Here is a 24,794-nt window from a genome sequence, read left to right as displayed (position 1 = left end):
TTTATTCCCGGCAAAGTACGGGTGGTTCAGGCGACTTGCGATCCGTCAAACGCATCCACCTCTCTTACGTTCGCACTGAGAGCTTTTTATAATCTTAGCATGTCTTGCTATGACAAGACCACTGCTCAGAAAGTTCTGAAATGGATTCTTTGTCCGCCAAACCCGGCTCAGGGTCTTCCGTGGAGAGGAAAGACAGCATAAGCTTTTGGTCAGCTGTTGATGAGGTTGTTGAGGTGACTGCTCTTTTCAGGTCATGTTTATTCCTGCTTAAAAACTGAGTGCAGGCAAATAATGGCGTTATTAATCTTACGAACGCATGCAATTTCCAGCAGCCCCAGTGCAATATCAATTGTAGATTTGTATCCTGCCAGCATCAATCTAAATCAGACTACATCTTCTCCCATGTATGTCAACTTTGCCCAATCTTGAAAGCTGGTCTTAGAACCCGCTGAATTTTTCATGCATTTGTTGATCACATCTTCAAATTCTCCGCAAGCTTTGCCACAGTGAAGCAGTGGAAGGTTGAGCTCAAATAGTTCATTCTCATAGCGCACAGCCATCTGTTGAAGAGATTGCAAAATCTCATCAAGAGACTCAAGCTCCTTCTTCAGCTCTCTCATCACCTATTTGGTACTGCAAAAGCTCTTGACCACCTCAGTGATTTGCTCGAGTTAAAAACAAACCCTGTCAGGGTGATGATATCAGAAGCAGAAAGACAGGTTCCGCCATTGCAGTGTAGGTTTCTCAAAATCAGGTCAAGGACAGTAATTTCCCAGTGAAGATTGTGGAGCAGCCGCCTTCGTGTATTGCGTCCGTTTAACACAAGATGAGCGGGACCAGATGGAGGATTTTGTTCGGGCAAAAATGCAGCAGATAGAGGAAAGGAGGTTGGATGAACATCAAACATTTGATCAAGTTCTTGAGTTATAGTCTAGGAAATTGACAAGAACTAAGATATTATTGCGAATGCAGATAGCTCTGCAGACAGCGTAAATATGCAGCTATTATATCCTTTGAAGAGTGGCAGAATGAATAGATAACGCCCAGAAACGCCTGATTTATGGCCTTCTGTCCTGGTTCTCTCAGATGTTCGGTTGATCTCTGCCGTGTGCTACCTTTTCCATTTGCTTGCCTAATTGAATTTGGCGTGAAGAAAGATTATGCCACTCAACTTGAAGCAAGGAACTCTTAACCTCCATAACGGGTGGGTCAAAAAAAGGGATGGCTACGTTATGGATATGAATGCGTGGCAGTGTCTTTCCGCCCTTTCAGTCTTGCTCGGGGATTTTTGATTTTTTTTTGCTCTGTACTGTTGACATTGGGATTATAGTAGATGAGCTAGGCCCAACAGCAACTGTGAGAAGCGAGAATGACATCCATCACTTAACTTTCATAGGAAACCCGCCCGGATTTTATAAGCTCCTCGGTTTGATCACGGGACTTTTACCTGGCGCATCTTCCTTGGTGTGGTGTGGTTAAATTAAGCTTTTGCCTTGGCGAACCGTTGACAGCTGCGGTGACGGTCGTGGCGTTGCCTAGCGGATCGCCCTTACGCACGTGCTCTAGAACTTGATTAAAAGTGTCCCCAGCCTGCCACTATCAGGACCGTTTCGTACTTCCCAGCAGGATAGATGATTGGAAGGTGCCATGCAGGCGCATCCTGTAGCTCCTTGGCCAACCCTTGTCTCCCGTTTCATTATACCAGAGCGCCAATATCAATGATGCTTTCCATCTTCAATTTCTTCACGCCGTTTTCCTTGCATAACTGAATCCAGCGGCTAAACAAATTCAATTAGCCAATAATAAAGACTGTGTAAACAGGCTTTGTAGGTGAATCCAGCAGCATAAAACTGAATAGGCAGCTCTTACCGATGCTAGGCGATATCCATACCCTCCACCAGGATATCCACCCGGATATCAGATTCTGCTGTAAAGAAAGCTAGATTGCAAATCATTGCTGCCATTTGACTTTGGTCCTGGAGGATCCGGTACGTTCCCAGCTAAGTCATTCTCCTCCCCGCTGCAACTGCCATCACTTTCAACATGTTGACGTTCCTTTTCGCATTCGCGTCGGTAGGCCTGAAGGCGCATGAGGCTCTCATTGGCTTTAGTTATGACATCGACATCGTTGGAGGTTAAGAGTTTCTTGAGCACCGCTTCTGTTTCGTCCATGGTGCATTCTTTGAGTATTCTGGCATCCTCGACCTTGCTCTTAGAATATTCAAGCGTTTGATAGATGTCTTGAAGTCTAGTGATGTCGCTGTCGTCGCGGCCGGCGTCGCATATTTCGTAGGACAATCGGTCTAGTGCATTTCCAAGGTTCTTTTCAAACAACTTCGAGTGTTCCATGTCGCCTATCCTGTCGTTCATGGCTGCGATAAGCAGGGAGGTACACAAGGAGGTAGGGACATCCATTTGAGGCTGTCTAAACACTTTAGGATGTATAGCAGCCGTTTCGAGTTGGGTGGCATAATGTGTAGGTCTAAATTTCTTCCCGGCGTTTTCCTCTAATAACTGAATCCAGCGGCCGGCAAATACGAAACAAAGTGGAAATGATCAGGCTTTGTAGGTGAATCGAGCAGCATAAAACTGAATAGACGGCTCTTACCGATGCCAGACGATATCCATACCATAGACAGCGCTCGTTGCGGGCTGATTGAGTGCTGGGCATGTCTATGCCACCGCTGTGGTCCTCCATGGTAGCATTTGTGAAGAAATCAGGTGGATATACTATTTGTGACCATATCTGGCTTCGAAAGAGGAAATCCTCTGGTAATTGGGGGAATTCCGTTTCAGTTGGGATCGGGAAGTTGACACTTTCAAGCCGGGATTCGCTGACAGATTCGCGGCTTAACATGTTCAGAAAGATAGTGATCTTTGTCCACGGAATTTCCCCTTCCACATACGCCATCGATTCCGGAATCAATGCCAGGCTCAAAATAAACGCCAGGGAGAGGTGGACATAAGGAAAAATATTTTCGCCCCGGGCACGCTGAAGAACAAAAGAGAGGGTATGAAAATTTAGATATGTGCTGTAAGAAAGTTTCTCCAAGGGGGTAGAGAAAGTTGCAGCGTCAGAAGGAATGCCATCTTTCAGAGTGTTTTGCGAAGGTTCTGAAGGGAGCTGGAGCCAGTACTGTTCAGCGTGCTGTAACCTAGCCTCCCAGCTCAGCTTTTGAGAGTCTATAAACATTCTTGTGAGAGTGCCATCCTCCTCGCCATATTGTAACATTGCAGCGATGTTGGGGATCCCATGCAGATTGTTGATTCCCCGAATTTGAAAGTCCGTTGCTCAATCTCAGTGTCAAAAAGGGCAATGTACTTGTTCACATACTCAATGAACTTGTGGATTGAACCACCGCGAAGAAGCATAGCATGCGAGCCCACAAACCAAGATGGTAAGTTTGGCGGGGTGACATTCTGCTTCTGAATTGAGTTCAATGCCATGTTAAAGGCAGACTCAACGGAGCTCTTTGACCTTTCGTATCGTTTGGTTGCCATAAGAGACCTGGAGTAACAGAACAATTGCCCACCCATGTCGGGTTTTGAAAGATTACCAAGTCGGTGGTAGAGACTTCCCTTTCCAGGGTTTTCATCAAGGGCCTTGTGATACCAACTCGATGAAATTTCATTCCAGGTCTCCCTCTCATCAGAATCCGTATCCTCAAGACACATCATGTAGCTGGTCAGGTCACCAAGACATTCAAGCCACAAATTTTTTAATCCGGGGACCATATCTATAAGCAGCGTCAATAGGCCGTACGCATAGTAGATGAAGGAAATCATGTAATCATGACTGTCCGGTCATCGAGCTTTCATGATTTTTAGCAAGGAATAGATTCCTTGGTACAGCATGCATGACGGCATGTTATGTTTAACAGGAATCGCCAAAATTTCTCCGTTGGTGATTGGATGTTGCGTACATATGAGTAAACCATAGTGGTGATCAATGAGGCTTCGATGCCATTTGACCAGATTGATCCACTGGTTTTCACTCAACTTTCCAACACATGAGATATTTGCATCTTCTGCAAGGCATCCCATTTCGGTTGACAAAATAACATCGTATATTCTGGCAGCTTCTGACGTCAATATCTCGAATGGCAACTCCTCAACATCATAATGGTGAATCATGATAGTTGTTTCTGGTGGTTCGGGGTCATGCGGAACGCCCAATGAGGCAGTTTTAAATTTCAAAACATCCTCCAACTGAGGTGAGACATATGGGTCTGGCACCCAACCATCAGGAAATAGGGTGCTAGATACTGTGGCAGGAGCAGGGGTAATTTGAACCGGAGTGGGAGTGGGAAGGAACCCCGGCGTCGCTGGAGCATCCGGGTTTGATATTGTAAAATCATAGTGTGTTCGCAGATGTTCAGTGTTTCCAGTTTGAATATGAAAACCACCCCAAGGCTGGTTTTCACCAGAGACATTGCCATGTGAATAGCCCGCTGAAATTCGGCGCTCCTCATCTTCGACGACAGCGGCGGACCGTTTCTTGCCTGTTGGGGTGGAAGGCGCTGGGTTTCTCAAGGTGTTCCTGGCAGACAGACAGTTTTTAGATGTATGTTCATATTGTCTTTTCGTGCAAACAACTTACACCGAGCATTCATATCTTTTTTCAGCGTGTTCATGGGGGAAGCAGGTTGCATCCACAGTTGTCATTTGCTCCTGCGCGCATTAAATCAGCCAGAAGTATGACCCATAAGCTGGAGAAATCTTACCCCGTGTGGAAAATTGATCTGGCCTTGGGTTATTGATGGAGGCTGAAATATCTTCTCTGTTGATGCAACGGCAGCAATCACTTTCCTCTCTCCCTCATCTGAAGGATTCAAAAGCGATCGGACATCCATTCTCAACAATTTGTCACTGTCCTGGCAAAGAATAGCGAGAACTGGGTTCACTGGAGCAGGGTCAATCGCGGTTCGTGTGCTAAAGAGCACTGGCTCTTGCTTTGTCACTGGAGAAATATTTGGATCAACTGGACAGATAACCACACGGCGGCTATTACAACTAAAGATAAAAAGGTAGGGTAAAACTAGAGAACAGCTAAAAAGTCTTTTGGAATGGGGCTGAGGAGATGGTTTGAGATTGGTCACTTGTTTTGGATCCTGTGATTCCATGCCAGCTAGCATTGTGTATGCACAGAATAAGAGATGAGGGAAGAGTGGAAGCAAGGCCTCTCTTTATGGAGTCTAGCGAGAGACACAACAAGGTCCAGAATGCAAGCCAGATCTTCGCTTCGCTCAACCCAACTGGGAATCAATATGTTCATGGCCATCCATACCCAATAGGCTATGAATATATAGAAGGGCTGAGGGCATTGAACATATTTACATGCGCCAGTAACATTTTCACCAAGCTGGCCATCTATGATTATACAGCCAAACCCGGACTGTATAATCCCCAAAGCAAAGAATTCGTGGCACAACAACTGCAGCTGGATCACACTGGTAGTCTCTCAATCATTGGTCTGGTTGAGTTTAGCAATCAGGCAAATTATGATAGAAGCCGTTTTTGCAGCCCAAACCTACCAAACCTGGAATCCTTTTAGAACCTATATTTTAAAATCTCTTTCTGCTGGGGCCAGTGCCTGGTGCACGCCTGGCGCATGCGCATAACAAGGCAGCCGAGTTCAGGCAGGCCGAAATGACAAGATCCCTTCTCATGTTTGGTGCAGGGGAATTTTCCGTCGTTTGATTCTAGCGGTGCATGCATGTAACAGGGCGCATGTGCAAGGCAAAAGATCATGCAGCTACGGGAGCAACTTCCTCCTGTGGGTAACAAGTGTGGATGGCCGAGGCAAGGGGGCTAGTGATGATTGTCAAAACAAGCGAGAGACAAAAATTTGGCTTGGTACTTGGTGCAGGGGACGGATATGTACACGCTATTGTGTATCCACAATAACTGGGGAACTTTTCACCGCTGGAATCGAGAGATGGGCTCTCATTGTGGCTTGTATGGGTCTAGCGCTGGGAAACTATACACCGCTGACGGAAGATTCCCTTGCACCAAGCATGAGGAGGATATAGGCAGCTTCTAAAAGAATTCCGGGGTTGATAGGATTTTAATGACCTTGTCATTATTTTAAGCTCAAAATACGCGTAGCCATTCTTTATAAGTCAGGAGGATAAGTGCAGCAAGCGGACCATATGCAGCAAGGCAGTACAAGCCATCACTTGCGATGGGAGCCCTTAATTCCAGCTGTGTATAGTTTAGAATTTGACATAGCTGAGGTTTTCAAGCATCCGGAATTTACTATTTCTTATTGGCACAAGCAAGGATGATTTCTATTTTTGGGTAACCAATCATTTTTCTTTGATTTAACAAAATTATCAACCAGGAAACTCCGGGTGCAAGTATTCATTTGGCGCAAAGCAAGGATGTTCTATTTTGACCAATCATTTTTCTTTGATTTTAACAAAGTATCAACCAGGAACAATCATCCCAATTGCGCCTGATATTTATGAAACAATATAGAATTCAAAAGATTGTCCGGCATCATTTGTAGCTCGCCTAGCTAGAACAACCAACTTCACCAGAAATCACTTGCCTCCGACATTTTCGACCGTTTCTGTTGGCTTAAATCGCCATCACTCAGTCTTTTACCCAACCGCCTCTCAGGCAGCGGTAGGCGAGAGACATCGCTGTCTTTGATTTCAGGGGACGGAGCCGGGTCTCTGTTGGGTCGTAAAGGGAGGATAATGCGGTCGAGTTCGTCTGCTGCGCCCTCAGAAGAGATCCGCTTTTCCTGGTACAGTGGCGATCTGCTGAGCTCTGCAGCATGATTCTCAAAATCCGTCCTGGCATAGAAATCGTCCTCCAGCTGGGGGGCGACCGCATGGACCCCAATACCTGTGCAGATTAGGATCACGTTCGCAGTGAGAGAAAAATCATCACTTTTGAGTACACCAGGCGCTATATCACCAGCGAGCCTTCTCAGTTCTCTCATCAGAGCTGTGTACTGTTCCTTCACCATCTCTCCTGTTAATTTGATGCCTTCAAATGCCTCGAGGTCCTCTAAAGTAAACGCGATATCAAGGTAATTGTCATCAGAAAGATCATCGGATTCATTGCAGGTTTTTTCCCAGTTGGTTGACTGCCAGTTCATAATATCCAGCTGCCGTCTGAGGCGGTGGGCTGTGATTGAAGGCTGGGACTCAAGAAGAACAATGCATAGATGCAGAAGACTTTGATGGACAGTAGACCTTCCAGTCTATTGAAAACGATGAGCGGAGAAGAGCAGCAGTTGAAATGGAAGTACCTACCAGGGTTGATGTTGCAGCATCATCATTTGCCGTCAGACGGGCCAGGTTCTCGTCCAGTTCCTCTATCCCCTGCTTGTATCGTCCCTTGATGTACATCAAATCACCCCGAAGACGGAGCAGGTCATATGGCTCTTTAGATGGTTTAGCCATATCAAATGCCCAATTGATCATTTCCATCCTGCCTAGACAATCCCCGAGAAGACAGAGGAGGGAGTCGAGCGCCCAGCTCTTGGAGTGTTGAATGTTCTCCGTTTGTTGTTCATGAGTGATGTTTCCCATGGTATCTCTGAGAATATGCAGACAATTCTTCAACTGCTTTAGGGCCTTTTCTACTTCTGCCTCCTTAGTCGTTTGAAGAAGGCATTGGAGCCCAGACTCGAATGCCTCAGCAAATTTCAACCATTCAGTCTTCACGATTTTCAGATACTCGATCATCACTGCATCGCAACAGTCACAGACGGCTGTAAATTCTCCTGCGAGCTCTTCATTATTTATAATCTCCAGATATGCTTGTTCAACAACTTGAGGTGCTTTCCGAGAAGCAGCTGCAGCGTGGAGAAAGCCTTGCTCATCACTGAGCCCTTTCAAAGAAATGTCTTGAACTCCGGAGACATTCGGCTTCTTGTTGGAGGTGATAAACAAATACTCTTTCCAACGAAACACATGGGCTCCATAGGCATACTGAGGGGATAGCCAAGTGCGAGGAATCACGGAGGGTTCCGGATCGTGAATGCGGTAGACATGGACTGTAGCTGCCATTACGGTACCTGATAGATTTGTGAGCAAACCTTGATACCTGCATTGCGGTGTGTCAGGGATTCTTTACCTATCTTCTATAATGCCAATGATGTTTTATGTGCGTGCCTCAGAAAACTTCATAGGAATAAAGGTTTGATTGAATGATCCAGGGCAGACACACTGGGCAATCAAGCATTCTTATACCATACCAATCCGCCCACTCTTGCTTACAAGGAAAACGGAGAAGGGGAAAAAAAGAAAAAAAAAAAGTGTGATTAAACAATCTATTGAATGGCTGCCCCTGCCATAGTTTTATATGCCTTGCCTTCGGCCCCTAGTCTGCGCTAATGGCCTACAGTACATGTACCAGTTATGGGATCAGCGCATGCAACCAGCGTGTAAATAGGATGCGTCTCATTTTGAGCAGCTCACCCCTCGATTCTTCGTGTTCTCCCGCCAGCAATGAGGCGTTGTATGGGTCCCGGCGTGAAAAATCAGCATTAAGAGTGTGTATGCTAATAGGCGAATGCGAATGAGTGAAGAATTAGGAGATTGGATGGTACTACGGCAACCCTAAGACTTTGTACCTGAACATAAAATTAACCAACAACATTATCCTCCTGCAGTAGCAAACCGGCCGAGAAAGTCATAAAATACATTAGCCAACGCCAAACATCCGGCCGGATCAGCAATACCCGAAGCCAAGGAGTTGAACCTCTTCCAAAGCTCATCAGACACTTTGAGAACGCGATAATTACTAAGGTGCAATGTCACAGTTAGGCCATCCAGGCTGAAATTCAAAACAGTGCTCTCTTGCCAGATATTTCCTGGCAAGTCTGAACACTTGTAGAACACCGGTCGTTGAAGTAGAAGTGATGCATGACTTATGCAATCTCGATGAGTATATAACAGATGTGTTGACAGCAGCCCTCTCAATTGTGTGAAGAGGAAGAGGATGGTATCATTCAATCTGTTCATCAACAATTGCTGCCCTGCGTGTTGTCGGAGAGTTTTTATCAGACAGAGTGCGTATGGTAATGCCAGAGGTCCATCAACTCTAAGCTCGGAGAATGTGTGAAAAACACTGCGTTGCTTGTGCAGCTCTGAAGTATGAGTCTTCAGATACTCCAGCCGCTCTTGAAGTACAGGCTCTGAGATGAAAACAATGAAAGCCAAGGGTGCATTTTCATCACCGCGACATATATATTTAGAATTAGCATTGGTGATGTCAATTCCATTTGTATTCCATACATCACCACGGATATCAGAATAGTCTGAGTAGCAATTAGCTTCATCAATTGAGTACGGGTTATAGCTGGATGAATGGGACTGGAGATCGCGAGCCTCATTATTGGGAGTAGATTGAAACGGGGGCTTGCCGTCACCAGTGGTGGGGTTGTCCTTGCCTACGTTAGCTGCGCTCTCCTTAAGAGTAGGTGAAGAATAGCAGACTCACCATGGCAAGAGATTCCGTGGAAGCGTGGATCCCACTTTGTAAATCCACGGAACGTAGACAGGGGGAAGTTGGGTCCTTATATGGCAATGGGTGTGAGCTAGAGACACCGTAGTTTTTGGCCGTTTCCCTTCTAAAAGCTTTATGCTATCTCTTTACAAAACCGGACGACGCCTGGCTGGGGTCGAAAAATTTGAAGAGTATTTCATTCTGGGCGCCATCGCAGTGCAAACCCCTTTTTATGCAGTTGCGACAGGCAGGTGCTGCTTCATCACATTTGACATGCCTTGCCTTGCAGGTCAAACAACCAGTGAAATTTCTATCACAATATCTTCACTGATGGGTTGAACATGTGGTTGACTGTCTCACGCCGAGGGAATTGGGCTCCTGAAATTTCTTAGTATAGAGAGAATGGATAGGTGGTGTGGAACTCACCATCTCCACAAGACAAAATCTGCCGGGTTGGCTTGTGGGAAATATTTTAAAGGGATGTCAATGGAGGCAAGAACCGCTTCTTATCACCTTTGGAATGTTAAGAGCAGATACGCCTCGCCCAACTGGAGCCGATATTTGCATGGCCTCTCGATTATCTCTCGGTGAATGAGACACACAAAGGGTAGTCATAATTAGTTGTGCTGTCATCTAACCTATTGCAATATACATTCTACATCTTGAAATATTGTAACTGAAAGCTGATAGGGTCAAAATCTAGAGAAGCTTTTTTATGAACGCATTCTGTGTGCTTAAGCTGTCGGAAAAATTGTTGACCTGAAAGTCTGTGAAAATGTAACCAGCAAGATTCTATTTTTGGGTAACCAATCATTTTCCTTGCAACTAGTCAACAGAATTTGAAAGATGCTCACTTGCGCATTTGTTGACCGCTGAGCCAGTTACTTCGCAGTTGCAGCACTTGATGGCTCGATTAACCCAGGTCTGCCGTTTTTGTTGTTGCTCTCTCCACTTCTGCTTCAGTTTAGAATAAGGCAACATCTCGAGCACAGAGTCTGTTTCTGTTTCCGGGTTTTCATTGATTTCAATAGCTTGGCTAAGCGTTGCTGGGACTGCGCGCGTTTGGTTGTTTGTCTGAGCATCATGACATCTATTCACTTGGTTCGGTTTGTGTGATCGATCAACAGATCTTTCCCTACGCAGTCTCCTTTCATGCAAGCACTCCGGACACAATGTATGGCCACATAGTTGACATTCCCCCCCGCTGCTAACATCCTCCCTACATACACAGCAGTAGAGCCTCAGATGTTGGCGAACTTCGGTTCATCTTTTCCTCCCTATCTCAGTCTGTGGAACATGGGCTGTGGTTTGATTGTCATCTCAATCTTGAGATCTGTTGGTTCTTTTGTTGGGTTCTGCATTTTCTCACATCGCTAGAGTGCTTGTTCTCTTCCGCCTATCTGAGGTGTTAGCCACACAATGAAAAGAACATTCTAAGAGAACCATATACCTCTCAAAACCAGAATCACTTTGCTTGCTGCTGTGTCTAAAGTAACTGCGTACTCAACTGTATCTTCGCCAGACCATGCAAGCGAAGAATATCGTGTTAGCTCTGAAGAAATTGTGCTTGAGTCTTTACCTTTAATATTCTTCTGGGGTGATAAGCCCGTCAAACAGGATACTTATGAGTTCGCCTATTTTGTGAAGTAGAAGCATCCAGCCGCACGACAAGCTTCTCAGCAAAGATAAAGACAAGGAGGGAGCAGAAATGAAACCTGCAAGTTAGGTCAATTAATATTGTTATGATATTAAATGAAAATAGCTAAAACTATTCAACATTCAAGCAATTAGAAGCAAGTAAATTTAGAAGAGCATGGGCCCTTGCTACATCAATTAGTATCCACAGACAATAACATTTCAATGCAATCAGAAACAGAAAATGGTGTCATTGCTGAAATTCACTAACAGCACTGTGTTTCCCAGTTCAATAGACTGAGCAGAGATATTTTGAGTCATATAGACATCAAGAGTGATAATCAACATCATCTAAGAGCCATGTCAGCACATATTGGAGTGAGAGCTGTGGTTTCACTGAACTTACTTCAATTCAGAAGGGTCAGTCGTGGACGAGTCCATCTACAGCAAACCCTGCTGTTATGAGAACAAAAAGTGCATGGATTGTAACTTCATGGATTACAGAGCTCTGAGATGGTATACCGCGAATTCTGCATCAAAAAAGCAGACCGGCAATCACAAGTATCATGTAGTCGATAGACACGACCACAGCTGTACCTTTCACCGACGCCTCATAGACGACTGAGCTAACTCAATGAGCACAAGGCCTATCAAGATTGGGGAGAAGAGAACACACACCATAAGATCAACCCGAGCTTTACCGCTGGGGACAGAAAACCATATCCTAGAAATAATCAATGCAGCAGGGTGTTCGTAAGAGGTCCAGCCTGGATTTTGGTCTGCCGAATCATCTAAACATCACAATTAGTGAGGACCAAAGCAGGGGACAGGGAATAATGTACCTCAAGGGCCAGCGGAAATGCTGTACATATTCCCAAGGGATAGTAAAATGCTGGTGTATCTGAAACAAGCTTTTAGCATTTATCCATCTCAGTAGAAGGGGCTTCTCACCCCCGCGTCTTAAGCCTAATAGACCAATGCCAATGACGACAGCATTGACGCAGACAAAGAGAACGAAGATTGATATCTCAGGCAATCGGTGAGGCTGGGGGCGGTGAACCGTAAGCAAGATGAGATGCACTGTACTTAGCACGATGAGCGCCGCCGACAGAAGCGCATATGGGATGTTAGGATTCATTTTGCAAGAAAAGGCAGCCAAGTCGGTCCACTTTGAAATGATCCATCGCGGAGCGATGTGATGTGGTTTATAGCTCTCAGGAAGCCAGTCTCTGTGCGCCTCGAATGGGGGCTTTTTCGATGGTTGAAGGGTATGCCATCCTCATTTCAGCAAATGTTGGACGACAAAAACGTGTCCAGAACCTGTACAAAACACTAATTCATTTTCATGAAGTTGTATCAGAATGGCCTTCAAATAAGTAAACCAACCACTGGCTGCTCTTTACATACTCCTGGTCAGCAGCCAACCCGCACGTACAGCAATAGCATACCCTGGGTGATGGTACACCAGCAGCTCAACGCTGTCCTCATTTAGCCAAATGGCGAACACTAGTCGGGATTTGAGACCATCCAGGCACAGCTGGTCCTTTTGGGGAAAGTTCGATATGATAGTAAACGAGATCAATTTTCCGGACAGCAACCCTATTGCTGTGAATGGCTTAGCTGATGAGTAGCCATAGGGGACTGCATGATATGAAGTGCACGCTCAAGCGCCATGATCAAGATGCAATCCCATGTTTAGTAGCTTGGGTGACCATTCATTTCAATAAAATACACGTCACATTTTGTGTTCGCCGCCCAGTTGTAGGGGCTTTCCTACAGCGGAATGGTTTCCCTTACCAGCTGGCAAGGGAAACTCAAGAGATCACTTCCTTGACCGCTTCGAACTTGTGTCCATCTCATCAGACAATATGGATTTCAAGCCGAGTCTTATTGCTGCTTTGGCACATTTCAAGCTTTCTGATGTTCTTCAATCACAGGTAAGAATACTGAAATAATTGCTTGCTCAGAGTTAATAGAGAATAGGAAATTTATCATTGCTTTCATTGCTTCTTCTCCCGAGAAAGTGGCCGGAATCTTCTGCAGTTTCTGTGCATCTCTCTTTCTTCTTCGCATCAAATATTTCCTTCCCAGAGCACTCGAGCTATCTCCCAACCCACGACGCGGCCTCAACCTGGTTTTGTTCCTTCTACTCCAGCTTCTCCTCCAGCTTCCCCTCCGGCTGCTAGTTCTCCAGCTCCGCTTCGTCAGCCCAAAAGAAAGAGAAGCGCAAAAAAGGTGCAGCAAAAGAGGCTTCTGCGCTATGAAGCAGGCTTCAGCCTACAGAATAGTGTGACGAAAACAGCTGAGACCTACTTCAAAGATCAAACAAACTGCCGTGATTTGGTTGACATCGCAGTGCATCTGGTCAACAGTCAACCTCTCGAAGAAACTGTTTACGAGAGCTTGTGGGAACGAAGTGTTGATATATTCTCCAAAACCAATTCCAAAGCATCTCGAGTTCGCCGTCTTGAGGCGGGTCGAGCTGTATTGCAAAGAGAATGCCTTGCAAATAACTATGCTAATCGATTGGGCCTGCTACTTTTCCGTATTGAGCTTGATGAAATGATTCTTTCAGTTCCAGATAATAAATGCCGGCAGGGCGTCGGCAAAGCGACAATAGCCTATGAAGACTATGCAAAGGAAGCTGGTGTGAGTGTTGGGTATGTATCACAAAATAGATCTCTGAGCCGCAACTATGCTCGTCTTGTGACCACAAGTGGTCCTGGAATTTTGGCATGTTTGAATGGACAATGTTCGAGAATGTGAGTGAGCCTCATGATCCGCCATTACTATCTCTACTAATGTTTCCCTAGGTGGGAGAAGGGCTCTGTAGATGTTGACCTACTGCTTAAGTTCGTGAAAGATAAATATCCTGAACGGGAGGAGACCTTTCACAACCATGACCGACTATGCGCAAAGGCTATCCTCGATGGGCTTAAAGCTTATGGATGGGAGAATGATGAGATTATTGAGAGCAAGGGAGAAATGTTGACGGCCGTGAGGGAACTTGTGCCTAGAGCTAATCCATTAGGAGGTATGTTTTTCAGTGCAGGACTGTCTGGAAACTATCTAACAGTCTCCTTAGACCTCAGCCATCGTATAAACTCGCACAGTGACGCTCCAATGCGAGCTCTCGCTGCTGCTGCGACTCAATGCGAAAACACATACCAGTTACAGCCAATGGATTCGGTGCGCGCGGCGCCATTAAACATCAGCTCCAGTGATGCCCAGAGCAGGTTGAACCCTGAGGACTGTCAAGCTTATCAATCCCCGACTATCCACACTTTTCCCAACGCCAATGTCGAAACCTGCTTTGCCTTTTCTTCACCTAGGCAACCTTCAATTCCCCATTCTGTCAGTATCAATTTGGATTCCTGGTCTGCCTTTCCTCCATCCAGACAACATTCAATTCACCCCTCGGCGAATCTCCTTCCTTCTGCCAATCTTGACTCCTGGTCTGCCTTTCTTTCACCCAGACAATCTTCAACCGTTCCACCGGATGCTGACCAACCTCCAATTGACCCGACGACAGCCGTTTATCCTACGGACATTGACCTTGACTCGTGGACTTCTTTTCCTGGACAATCTTCCGGGGGATGTTAGCCAACCTTCCATTAATCCCGCGAGGGATTTTGGCCCTATTCGCAACGACCTTCTGGTCTGCCTGCACCAGCATCCCAACCCCGCCACACCACGGATCTACTTCTACTCGTCCGAACAGATCAGGCTCTTAAGCTCCAAACCCGAGTACTATAATGAACGACTCCTTGTGGAATACAAATAAGGCCTTAAATCGTAGATTCACTTTGTCATTCTAGTACGAGAGTTTAGGGGTTATTTATCATTTGTTGAATTTCGCGGAAAATGGACAACTATCGCCCCAAGCTGTTTCCCATCATCAATGCTGAAATCTGTATGTTTTAATGCGAACAATGGCTTCTCCCAACTCCAATCTATTTTAATGTTATTTCCCTCCTTGTCTCTGACATAGACTTGTGCATTCTCGATAGCGAGTAAAGGGACTATCACAGTGTCGTGTTGTCCGCCAGCTGAAAATTTTCGTCTCAACACAGCAACATGTGAAGATAGTGCGGAAACTCCAAGTAGTGACATTCTCTACACCAGATGTTAGATCATTCCATTATGACATTGGGCATTTAATCAACTAACTTTCTGGTAAAGCTTCTGCGCTTCCCCGACAATTGGTAGGCAGTCATTTGGAAGAGTGTATCGCGAAGCATCATGTGACGGGTCCGACCGGTGTACCGTGTCGTAGATGCTGTCAACTGCTTGGCTCGCAGAAGGGTGAAATTCTTTCGGCAATTGTAAATATTCAATAGGATCGACAGTGGCTTGCATTTTATTTTTACCGGGGCTATTGGAAATTGTTGGCGTTATATTACCGCAAGACCGAGTCCTGAAATCGCTCCGTAGTGTAGAAAGACAGAAATTGTGTTCTAGTGGAATTAATATATTAAGATTCAATTTTTCTTCTGTCAGGTACACGGGGGTGAAGATATATTTTTTAATCAGCGGCAGCCTGCGGGGCATGGTGGGGGTCGTGTGATTTCCGAGTTTGCTGGTTGATGCGGCCTGTCTGCTTGCTTCGAAAACTAAATCGGAGAGGGAAAAGTATGATCCGATAGGTCTTTTTCTGATCGTTTTATCACGTGATTTAGACATTTCGCTCGCGCACTGGAGGGATTCTATCTTCCCGTTGACAAACCTCAGCGCCAGTTATGATCTCCCTTCCTTCTTCTCCTACATTTTGCCGAATTTTCGCAAACGGGTGGACATTAATTCTCATTTACAGAATCTTAATCTCACCCGAGCCCGTTCCGAGACTATACTCTGTATGGATAGGTGTTTAATGTTTCCCCGCCATTTCGGATTATGTTGATTACTCCTGACTGTACTCTTTTCCGTTTGTAAAATTTGAGAGTAGCATCAGAAGCCTCGCGGTCTATTTCTATTTAGAATTACTTAAACAAAATTTCTTGAAATTTCTTTTTAGTGAGGAAAATAGAAGCAAAATAAGAGGACAGAGATTGTAGAGATTGATGATGATCATTAACACAGCAGGTTGATTGGTGTACATTAAACCTAAATTGGAATAGCTGACATTCCTCAAAATATTATTTCAATTCCCCTATTTTGTTCGCGCTCATGGCCATTCCGTCGCAATCAAATAGGATTAATCTTGGTTCCTCGCGGCCCTATCCGTTCCCACATTCGCGTTCTGCATCAAAGTCAAGCCGGATCAACCTTTGACCATAATCCTATATATCATCTGTTCCCAGCGAGCTATCTTCTCTCGCAAGTATCACACATCATAAATTCCTAACCATTCTGCACTTTTGTTCCCGTGTTTGCTTTCATCACATAACTTACCAACCGAACTTTTCTCCCCAACTTCTAATTAACCTCGCGCCTACACAACGGTCTTTTATGCCGTCTAAATGGCGGGACTTTCACAAGAAGATCGCATCATTATCAAGAACCATCCTCTAACCAACTTAGTTGATCGTTTACGAGGCGCGCTTCAGGAAGCTGAAAGAATATATGAGTCGCGTCTAATTTCCTACGATGGCGCTGTTGATAGCCTTGACCCACTCTACCAAGATGTGATTTCCGAACTCGTCTATACTTTGCAGGGAGAGGGTGCACCTACAGGCTTCCGTCGCGGCTAAATGATGGGGACGTGGCGTCTGATCTAGCACAATTATTCGAGCGCCTCCGAAAGGCAAAAGGAAACTTCAGGTACGACGACTACCAGCCGCTGGTGCACCTGGTTATTCAAGGGCCTCCCACCGAATCCTAGAACGTCGAAACCTGGAACTTCGATGTAGCTTTTGATTCCGTGGGTAGTCATTAGAATGAGTTTTACAAACAAGCTCGTTTCATCCTCTCAAGTAACAGTCGGAGGCTGATAGCCCACTTTAGGGGATCGTTGGCTGTGTCTGGCTGCTTATAATTTCACGAAAATTTAAAATCGGAGAGGGAAAATTAAATAAAAGTAGGTAACTCACTGTCTCCTGATGACAATCAATAGCTCACAGGACACATGGGGGGAGGTTTTCAGTTTAAGTTATTTCATTCATGTTTTCTGTATGCAGAGTTTCAATGTATGACATTCGCAAATGGTTCGCCCTTGTTTAATTTGGCTGCCGGATTCAGTTATTCGCTGAAAACGGTGCGAAACTTGAAAACTACATACCAACAAATCGGCTGCATGATGGGGCAGTTCGTCAGGTGTAGTTTTCTTGGCTCGCGTCTGACGAGTGACGGGCAAACGTTGATCCGTGTTATTTTGGGCAAGATGACTTGGCATTATTTCGCTTCTCCCCACCACTAGAGGATTATCGCCCCTCTCTATGCCACTAAATTCCTCGTACCCATTTCGCTTTTTTAAATAAGGCTTTATCCCTCTTTAATGGCCGATAACAGTTCATCAGATTACGAGGCTCTCTATCATAGAGCGGAAGCGGAACGAAGGCAGGCAGAAGAGCGAGAGGCACGGGAAGTAGAGTTGCGAAGGCAGGCGGAAGAATTGAGAAGGCAGGCAGAAGAGCGAGAGGCACAGGAAGTAGAGTTGCGAAGGCAGGCGGAAGAATTGAGAAGGCAGGCAGAAGAGCGAGAGGCACGGGAAGTAGAGTTGCGAAGGCAGGCGGAAGAATTGAGAAGGCAGGCAGAAGAGCGAGAGGCAGAGGAAAAAGTGCGCAGCCAGCCGACAACACTCGGAGAGCTTATCAAAGGTTGTCATGATTCATTCTCCCAGCCTTTGCAGGTTGGAACGCCATCCCGCTCCACGAAGGGGAGTATTCCACCGCCCACTGGGAAATACTGCCCAACGAGCCTTCGTTTTTGGTCAAGTTGTCCGGTTCAACTGCAACAAATTTACAATTCGGTTTCCACTTACCTCCAACCAGCTGGACAAGACACACCTCGGCTATTCACATCTCTTCTTGTGCTAAATGAACTTGGCCGGCGGTATTCTAGCCGAAAACTACGAAGTGAAAAGGATCTGGAACACTACGAGCGAACCGCTGTAGAAGATCATGTCCATGATATCATAGCTGAGCTATGCAAAATACCTGATGCCCGAGAGAGATTCCGGCTTGGAGATGGGATCCTGTTTGAAAATCATGAAAATCTTCTACAGACATCAGAAGAGTCAGATGTACAGCTGCTTGATGAATCCAGTACAAAACATCCCAAACCAGATTCATTCTGTATTCATCGAATCAACGATTCCACCAATACTTTGATTACGACAGTCGAATATAAGCCGCCACACAAGCTCTCAGTTGAAAATCTCCGAGCTGGTCTTCGATCAATGAAGCTCTGGGAAGAGATTGTTCAGTCAGACACAATCCCCAAGAGTGATGAGCTGAACAAGGATGAAAAGCTGAGATATAATGCGGAACAGCTGACTTGCTCAGTTTTGGTTCAGGAGTATCATGTCATGATCCAAGCTGGACTGGAGTACTCCTACATAACTAATGGACTTGCTATTGTTCTTCTTCGTGTTCCATACAACGACCCTAGTACGCTCTATTACTATCTCTGTGAACCAAACATGGATGTGATTTCAGAAAATCCTGGGGTCTTTTATCAGTCAAAGACAGCTATTGCCAGAATATTATGTCTCTGTCTGATGTCCTTTCTCTCGGATATCCGTGACCAGAAGTGGCGGAATGCTGCAAGATCCCAGCTCCATATATGGAAGACAAGTTTTGACTTTACACGGTCGCAAATCCCCGATGACGAGCTGCAACAAACTCCTCCAGGATCGGAATATGCAAGCTCAGAATATATACCCTCTGAACATCTGCCATCATCTCCATTACAGCCCGGCCATCGAGTTTCTACCCGATCTCAAACCACCTGTGCACCAATGGATACCTCACCTTTGAGTGATCATATGGATTCTTCCGACTCCGAATCTAACCAAGCAGCGCACGGCCGGAAGCGGGGCTTCAGCCAAGTGATGTCCTCCCCGCCCAGCCAGCGTTCATCGGCGCGCCCAGCAGGTCCTAGGCCATCGAGCGGTCAGAGCCAACACACGGCACGTTACTGTACGCAGCAGTGCTTATTGGGTTTGCAACAAGGAGGTGAATTGGACCATCAATGCCCTAATGTTTCTCTCCACCGGCGAGGCCAGAATGATGATCGACATTGTATCAATGCAAGGAAGCTTGTGCAAATACTGAATGAACAGCTTGATCGTGACCTTGATCATAACTGCACACCATTTGGGACTTGTGGATCGTATGGTGCACCCTTCAAGATCACTTGTGCTGCATATGGCTACACTCTTGTTGGAAAGGGGACAACATCTGGACTATGGAAAGTTGTCTCACGTGAAGCAGAAATATACCGGGTTCTTCAGAAAGCACAGGGTTCTGCTGTCCCTGTATTTCTGGGGACGATTGATTTGAAATTATTCCTTTTCCTCCATGGTGCTGGGGACATCCGCCATATGCTTCTCATGGGTTGGGCAGGGGAAAGTATAGAAAATGTCAAAGACAATGAAGAGCTAAGTCGTGAGATTTCCAGGTCGAAGAAGGAAATCCGCATGCTGGGAGTGGTTCATAAAGACCTGCGGTCTGCCAACATGTTATGGAATGACGAGCTGCGCCGGGTCCTGATCATAGACTTTCACCGGTCCGACATAGACAGGCGCCCGATGAAAAAGCGGGTTGGACCCTTGAAAAGACGACTTCATCAGGTGGGCATGTCGAAACGACCCTGTAATAACAATGGCTTGACTGGGTGTACCTCTACAACAAGAGGGTCAGATGTCTAGAGTAGTGTAGTGTCTGAGCAGAATTGAAAACAGATCTTTGAGAAATAGCTTGAAGGTGCTGTTACCCTTCTTGTCGACTTGTTCTTCCTTTTGCCTGTGGATTGAACTGTTCAAATATATCTTATTTCACCAGTCAATTTCATATAATTTTAATCTTACACCTAAGAATAGAACTACACAGCTGGAAAGAACTAGAAGGTATATGTATGATAATCCAGTAACAGCAACTCGTACCATCAATCAGCAATAACAATTGGGTTTCAGCAAAAGTCACTTTGTCTTCCGCGTCGGATTTTTATCTCACGGACAGCCAAAGCAAGGAACCAACAATCTCAATAACTGGATGTCAATTCCCATTCATTTCATTCAATTATTCTGATTCTCGACGTACCTTGCTGAACGGTCAGCAATAAAGCCCACTATCGTCTCGAGTATCACGGACATTCGCTTAAATATTTCAATTATCTCGAGCACCTGGCTATGGATCACCATGATTTCGCCTTGTTGAGATCTATTGTCGCCGTCCGAGGAGGTTGAGGTCCTCGCAAGCCATGGTTGGCATTCGGCATTGCGACAGATGCACAACCATCAGGGTTCTAGACTCAGTCCATTTGACATCAATGGTGGAAAATTGGATTGAAAAACTTAGACTTCGGTCGACAAAGTGGGATATATAACAAGGGGACAGATCCATCATTTTTCTCATATTCATTGAGCCATTGCAAAGATTATGAAACTTAGCAGCACAGGCAAATATGTAGACATGATCCTCTGAGACTTGGAGGAGGTTAATAAGATGAGGGCAGATGGCTCAACAAACTTGGGACATATGATGAGTTTATGACTTGATGGCTGGGTGAACACTTTGCCTGTATTTTAATTGTCTCTAGGTCATTCTTTATAGGCAATCAATGTATCTGCCGACAGCTAAACCCCGAAGAAGAACAGCTGGAAGGGATATTATGTAGAGCAAAAGCAAGTGTGACAAGTTCCATAGAAACAGAACAGTTAGCACTGTAAACCGCGTCTATAGAAAGGAAGGACTTATATTGGAACACTGCAAGCAGCAAATATTCTCTGTCTTTTGGAGAAGTGTGAACATTGCTATTCATTACACCTGCAGCCAATAAGTTTGAACAACTAAATATCTAGAGGCAGTTGAGAGTCTAAAGGCTCTGTCGGTTTCTAGAAGCTTTTTAACACACATTATGAGAGAATGCTGACACAATGGTGAACTCCCGCTGAGAAGTAGCCATATGGCCTATATCTATATCCATGAGCACACAACTGTAGCAAGGTATGAAGAAACAGAGACCTGTCCAATTATCGGATTCCCTTTCTTCCATCCATTGTACTCATTCTCGATGTACCTTGGTGAACGGTCAGCAATAAAGCCTACTGGACATGGAAATAATGCTTACCGACACTCAAATGTTGCATGCTACATCCTGATTTTCTTTCGCAGAGGGCCGTAGATCAGCATCATATTGTTCTTTACTCCATGTTTCTATTGTCTTGAGTATTGCGGACATTTGCCCAAGTATTTCAATCATTTCAAGCATCTGGCTATGGATCTCCATGATTTTGTCTTGCTGAGACGTATTGTCGCCGCCTTTGACATCCGAGGAGGTTGACGAAAGTCTTCGCATGCCATGGTTGGCATTCAGCATGGTGGTGAATTTTTGAAAACATTCTATTACAAGTGAGATGAGTGATGGGGTTTCTGTTGAGATATGAATTTCCAGTTGATGATTTGCTACAGTTTAAGAATGTATATATGGATATCCAGAATCGGGGAGGCCTCTATACTTTTCTCCGGGGCTAGACATAATAGACAAACTGAAATGGTTCGAAGAAAAACCAAAGTGAGAGACAAAGAAAAAAGAGGGAAGAGCAAACAAACAAAGACACAAACAAAGGAACACACACAAAGAAAATACCATATCATGGGTGGGAAATGTGATAGGCAATATCAATAGAGCTCCTGAGCTGGAATGAAATCTGAGAAGCGAAATAAGATCAAATGAAGAGAACAGAAACAAACAAAGAAAACAATCAAGACAGATATAGTACAAAACAAATCAGAACTGATATTGATATTGACACATCACAATAATTGAAGATTCTGACCAACCACCGCCCCCTGCGCGATCTCCCATTGACTTGCCCCCTCGCGCGCGGATCTCAGGATCCACCACCTTTTCAACCAGCCACTCCTACTCCGTGGAGAGACACCGGCTTGGGACGCACCGGAAGTGGCCACTTCATCCCATGGTAAAGGGAGATTTCCGTAAGTGGAGGGTACGTGTATAGCTGTGGTAGACTCTTTGTAGCAGCCATTGGGAGATATTCTCGCTCAACAGCATCCATGTTTTCTCGGCCTTGACTTTGACTTCGACTTGTGAGTTGGCGGTGGGGTGCGATGCTTCAGCTTGATGGAGTATTATACCGCACCTGCAGAGTCGCCTTGGATCTACCCAGGAAGTGCTTGGCGATCTCATCCCATGACTCGCCGTCCTCCTTGAGTTCCTTCAGCAGCGCGTCATCCTCTGAGGTAAATGGCACACATCTACCGGTCGCGACAGACGGCCGCCCTTCTTGGCTGGGGCTCGACAGATCATTTGCAGTCGCCGACAGGAGCCGGCTGGTCTCCTCGTGACAGAATGTTATAGTGTAGCACACTCTGGACCCGGCCACGGAGCTTGAAAGAAAGCTGGAGACTGGTATGTTGTCACTCGAGCAGTTTGTCACTGCATCATCTAGTGAAACAGTGGACACACTGGAAGAATCACCGGCCGGGCTTTCATTGTGCTTCATCATCGGACTCCATTTCCCTGGCTTATTGTCTACCACAGCAGCTGGAGAGGGATCTTCTGTGCAAGCAGCAGAAATGACGACAAACCTGAAGGACTGTCATATTCAGAGTTTTCACCACTTGTGTGGCTATCTAGTGACATGGTCATCCTCATCAGTTTCTTAATACACCTCATTGTCATCACTGCTGCTGCAGTTGCTGAAGTGATTGAAATCATTGTTGTCATTGAGGTTGCTTTTGTCACCTCAGCCCTCTTTTTTCTGAAGAGTGTTTGATGAGGAAGGAATCTTGACTTGAACATCTGTGTGTCACACACATCCCCACCCCATCAGCCCGCACACTTCCCCAGCACACTTTCCAGGGTTGATAGAAGTTCCAGGCTTCAATTTGACTCTCAAGCTGAAAGGTGTACCCACAACCCCTCCGCCTGTGGTACCGGCGCGCACATTGAGATTAATAATCCTTCAGAATTCATCATCATTTGAAGGATTTTCTCCATCACTCTTCAAATTCACAAGAATCGGTTGTTCTGCTGAAGGCAGTGTCAGAAAGCAGAGCTCCACAGATAAATTAGAAAAAAGATGCAGAAGCTGACTTACTTTGATATTTTACTGATTTTAATAACTTCATTACATTTTGTGAGGGGTGATGACAGTGTGAAGAGTGAATAGTAGAAGATAGTATATAGTGTAGTGGAAGATAATAATAATTATAGTAGTAGTATAGTTGAAGTTGTAGTTGTAGTTGTAGTCGTAGTTGTAGCTAATCGCTGAAGAGGAAAAGAAAGAGAAAGAAGATGTGCGAAATACATGCATCCATATATATACATATAGAAATAGTGGTAGCGAGAGTATAATGGAAAGAGGTAAGAATAGACGAAGATATAAACAAAGATAATATAATAATAAGGAAATAATAAACGAGTGCATTACAAACTTCAACTATACTACTACTATAGTTATTATTACTATTATCTTCCACTACACTACATACTATCTTCTACTATTCACTCTTCACACTGTCATCACCCCTCACATATACAAAAGCAATTAATGAGACGGCTCATTATAAATATGAGCAATATAATGAGAGGCAATTCTTTGTCAATCTGTACAGCATTCATCAGCAGATCTTCAAACCTGCCATTATTAGAGCTGATTTTGCAGACCACAAAATCTACTCTATTAATTATGAAGTAATATTCAATTGATTCAAATTTTACACTCCACAAAAGGGCTCAGATCTGCTTGCGTATGATAAAGATAATGAGAAATGTAATCAATTTACCTCATCATTTATAAATTGATTGTCAACTGGTTCTTCTCAGTTAACATTCTCTGACACAGTCATGAAACTGTATTGTCAAATTGATGCTGCAGAGAAGGCTATACAGAATGTGAAGAATACTCTTATATTTAATTTAATCAAATAATTGAATAAGATATTCAAGAATAATATAATGCAGACAGAATTGAACATGCACTGAGAGGGAGAATTAACTGATCATTATCAAGCAAATAAATATCAGATCATCAAAAGCACATACAAATAGATGCAAATAAATGAAATCCTCAATCATTATAAAAAATGCAAATCACAAGATTGCAAATCAGAAAGCAAAGGAGTTGAAAAGGAAGTATAATAAAACTCTTTTAATGATTGAAATCAAGCTCATTAGAACTGCTGCAAATCAATCACAATGTGATAAATTTAATAAATTTCAATCTGCTGTGGATTCTACTGCTTTTACTGAGTATATAGATGATCTTTATATTATAGATAGATGTGATGTTGAATAATAATGATATTTCAGAGTTCAGATGATTCAAAAATATTACTGTTGCAATGATATTACCTTTACAGTGGGGCGCACTCACTAATGGAAGGTAGTGAGTGCGCTAGGCACGGTTATTTAGTATATCTGTCAAGAATCAATTAGAGACTAGTTAAAACTCACATACTTTTCCAACATACTAGTCATGATGATAATTGTGATTATGTTGTGGAATTGAATTATTAGTATCTTACTAGTGATTGATCATTTATAAATTGTGTGGTAAGGGGGCG

General features: G+C 44.6%; 4 protein-coding genes across 4 annotated transcripts; 2 read left to right on the top strand and 2 right to left on the bottom strand.

Moving 5' to 3' along the window:
- Positions 1 to 1,715: 1,715 nt before the first annotated feature.
- On the bottom strand, positions 1,716 to 5,135 carry HCAG_08754 (predicted protein; the record flags this gene model as incomplete). The annotated part of the gene is made up of 7 exons (XM_001536382.1): positions 1,716 to 1,778; positions 1,993 to 2,421; positions 2,609 to 2,849; positions 3,335 to 3,737; positions 3,924 to 4,540; positions 4,601 to 4,671; positions 4,725 to 5,135. The coding sequence occupies 7 exons, from the start codon at positions 5,133 to 5,135 to the stop codon at positions 1,716 to 1,718; spliced, it is 2,235 nt and encodes a 744-aa protein (XP_001536432.1).
- A 1,400-nt stretch (positions 5,136 to 6,535) lies between these two features.
- On the bottom strand, positions 6,536 to 10,735 carry HCAG_08753 (predicted protein; the record flags this gene model as incomplete). Its single annotated transcript, XM_001536381.1, has 9 exons — positions 6,536 to 7,216; positions 7,269 to 8,035; positions 8,439 to 8,521; positions 8,641 to 8,763; positions 9,258 to 9,280; positions 9,463 to 9,537; positions 9,982 to 10,049; positions 10,323 to 10,520; positions 10,696 to 10,735. The coding sequence occupies 9 exons, from the start codon at positions 10,733 to 10,735 to the stop codon at positions 6,536 to 6,538; spliced, it is 2,058 nt and encodes a 685-aa protein (XP_001536431.1).
- Positions 10,736 to 13,023: 2,288 nt separating this feature from the next.
- On the top strand, positions 13,024 to 14,887 carry HCAG_08752 (predicted protein; the record flags this gene model as incomplete). Its single annotated transcript, XM_001536380.1, has 5 exons — positions 13,024 to 13,040; positions 13,476 to 13,763; positions 13,917 to 14,137; positions 14,189 to 14,457; positions 14,636 to 14,887. 5 exons carry the CDS (start codon positions 13,024 to 13,026, stop codon positions 14,885 to 14,887), a joined length of 1,047 nt encoding a protein of 348 aa, XP_001536430.1.
- Positions 14,888 to 17,536: 2,649 nt separating this feature from the next.
- Positions 17,537 to 19,912, top strand: HCAG_08751 (conserved hypothetical protein; the record flags this gene model as incomplete). The annotated part of the gene is made up of 1 exon (XM_001536379.1): positions 17,537 to 19,912. The coding sequence occupies one exon, from the start codon at positions 17,537 to 17,539 to the stop codon at positions 19,910 to 19,912; it is 2,376 nt and encodes a 791-aa protein (XP_001536429.1).
- Between the last annotated feature and the right edge of the window lie 4,882 nt (positions 19,913 to 24,794).

This window comes from Histoplasma capsulatum, genomic scaffold, assembly GCF_000149585.1.
Source record: "Histoplasma capsulatum NAm1 scaffold_12 genomic scaffold, whole genome shotgun sequence".
NCBI classification, from domain to species: Eukaryota; Fungi; Ascomycota; class Eurotiomycetes; order Onygenales; family Ajellomycetaceae; genus Histoplasma; species Histoplasma mississippiense.
Note: the sequence above shows the minus strand (reverse complement) of the source record. Positions and strands in the feature narration are given on the sequence as shown.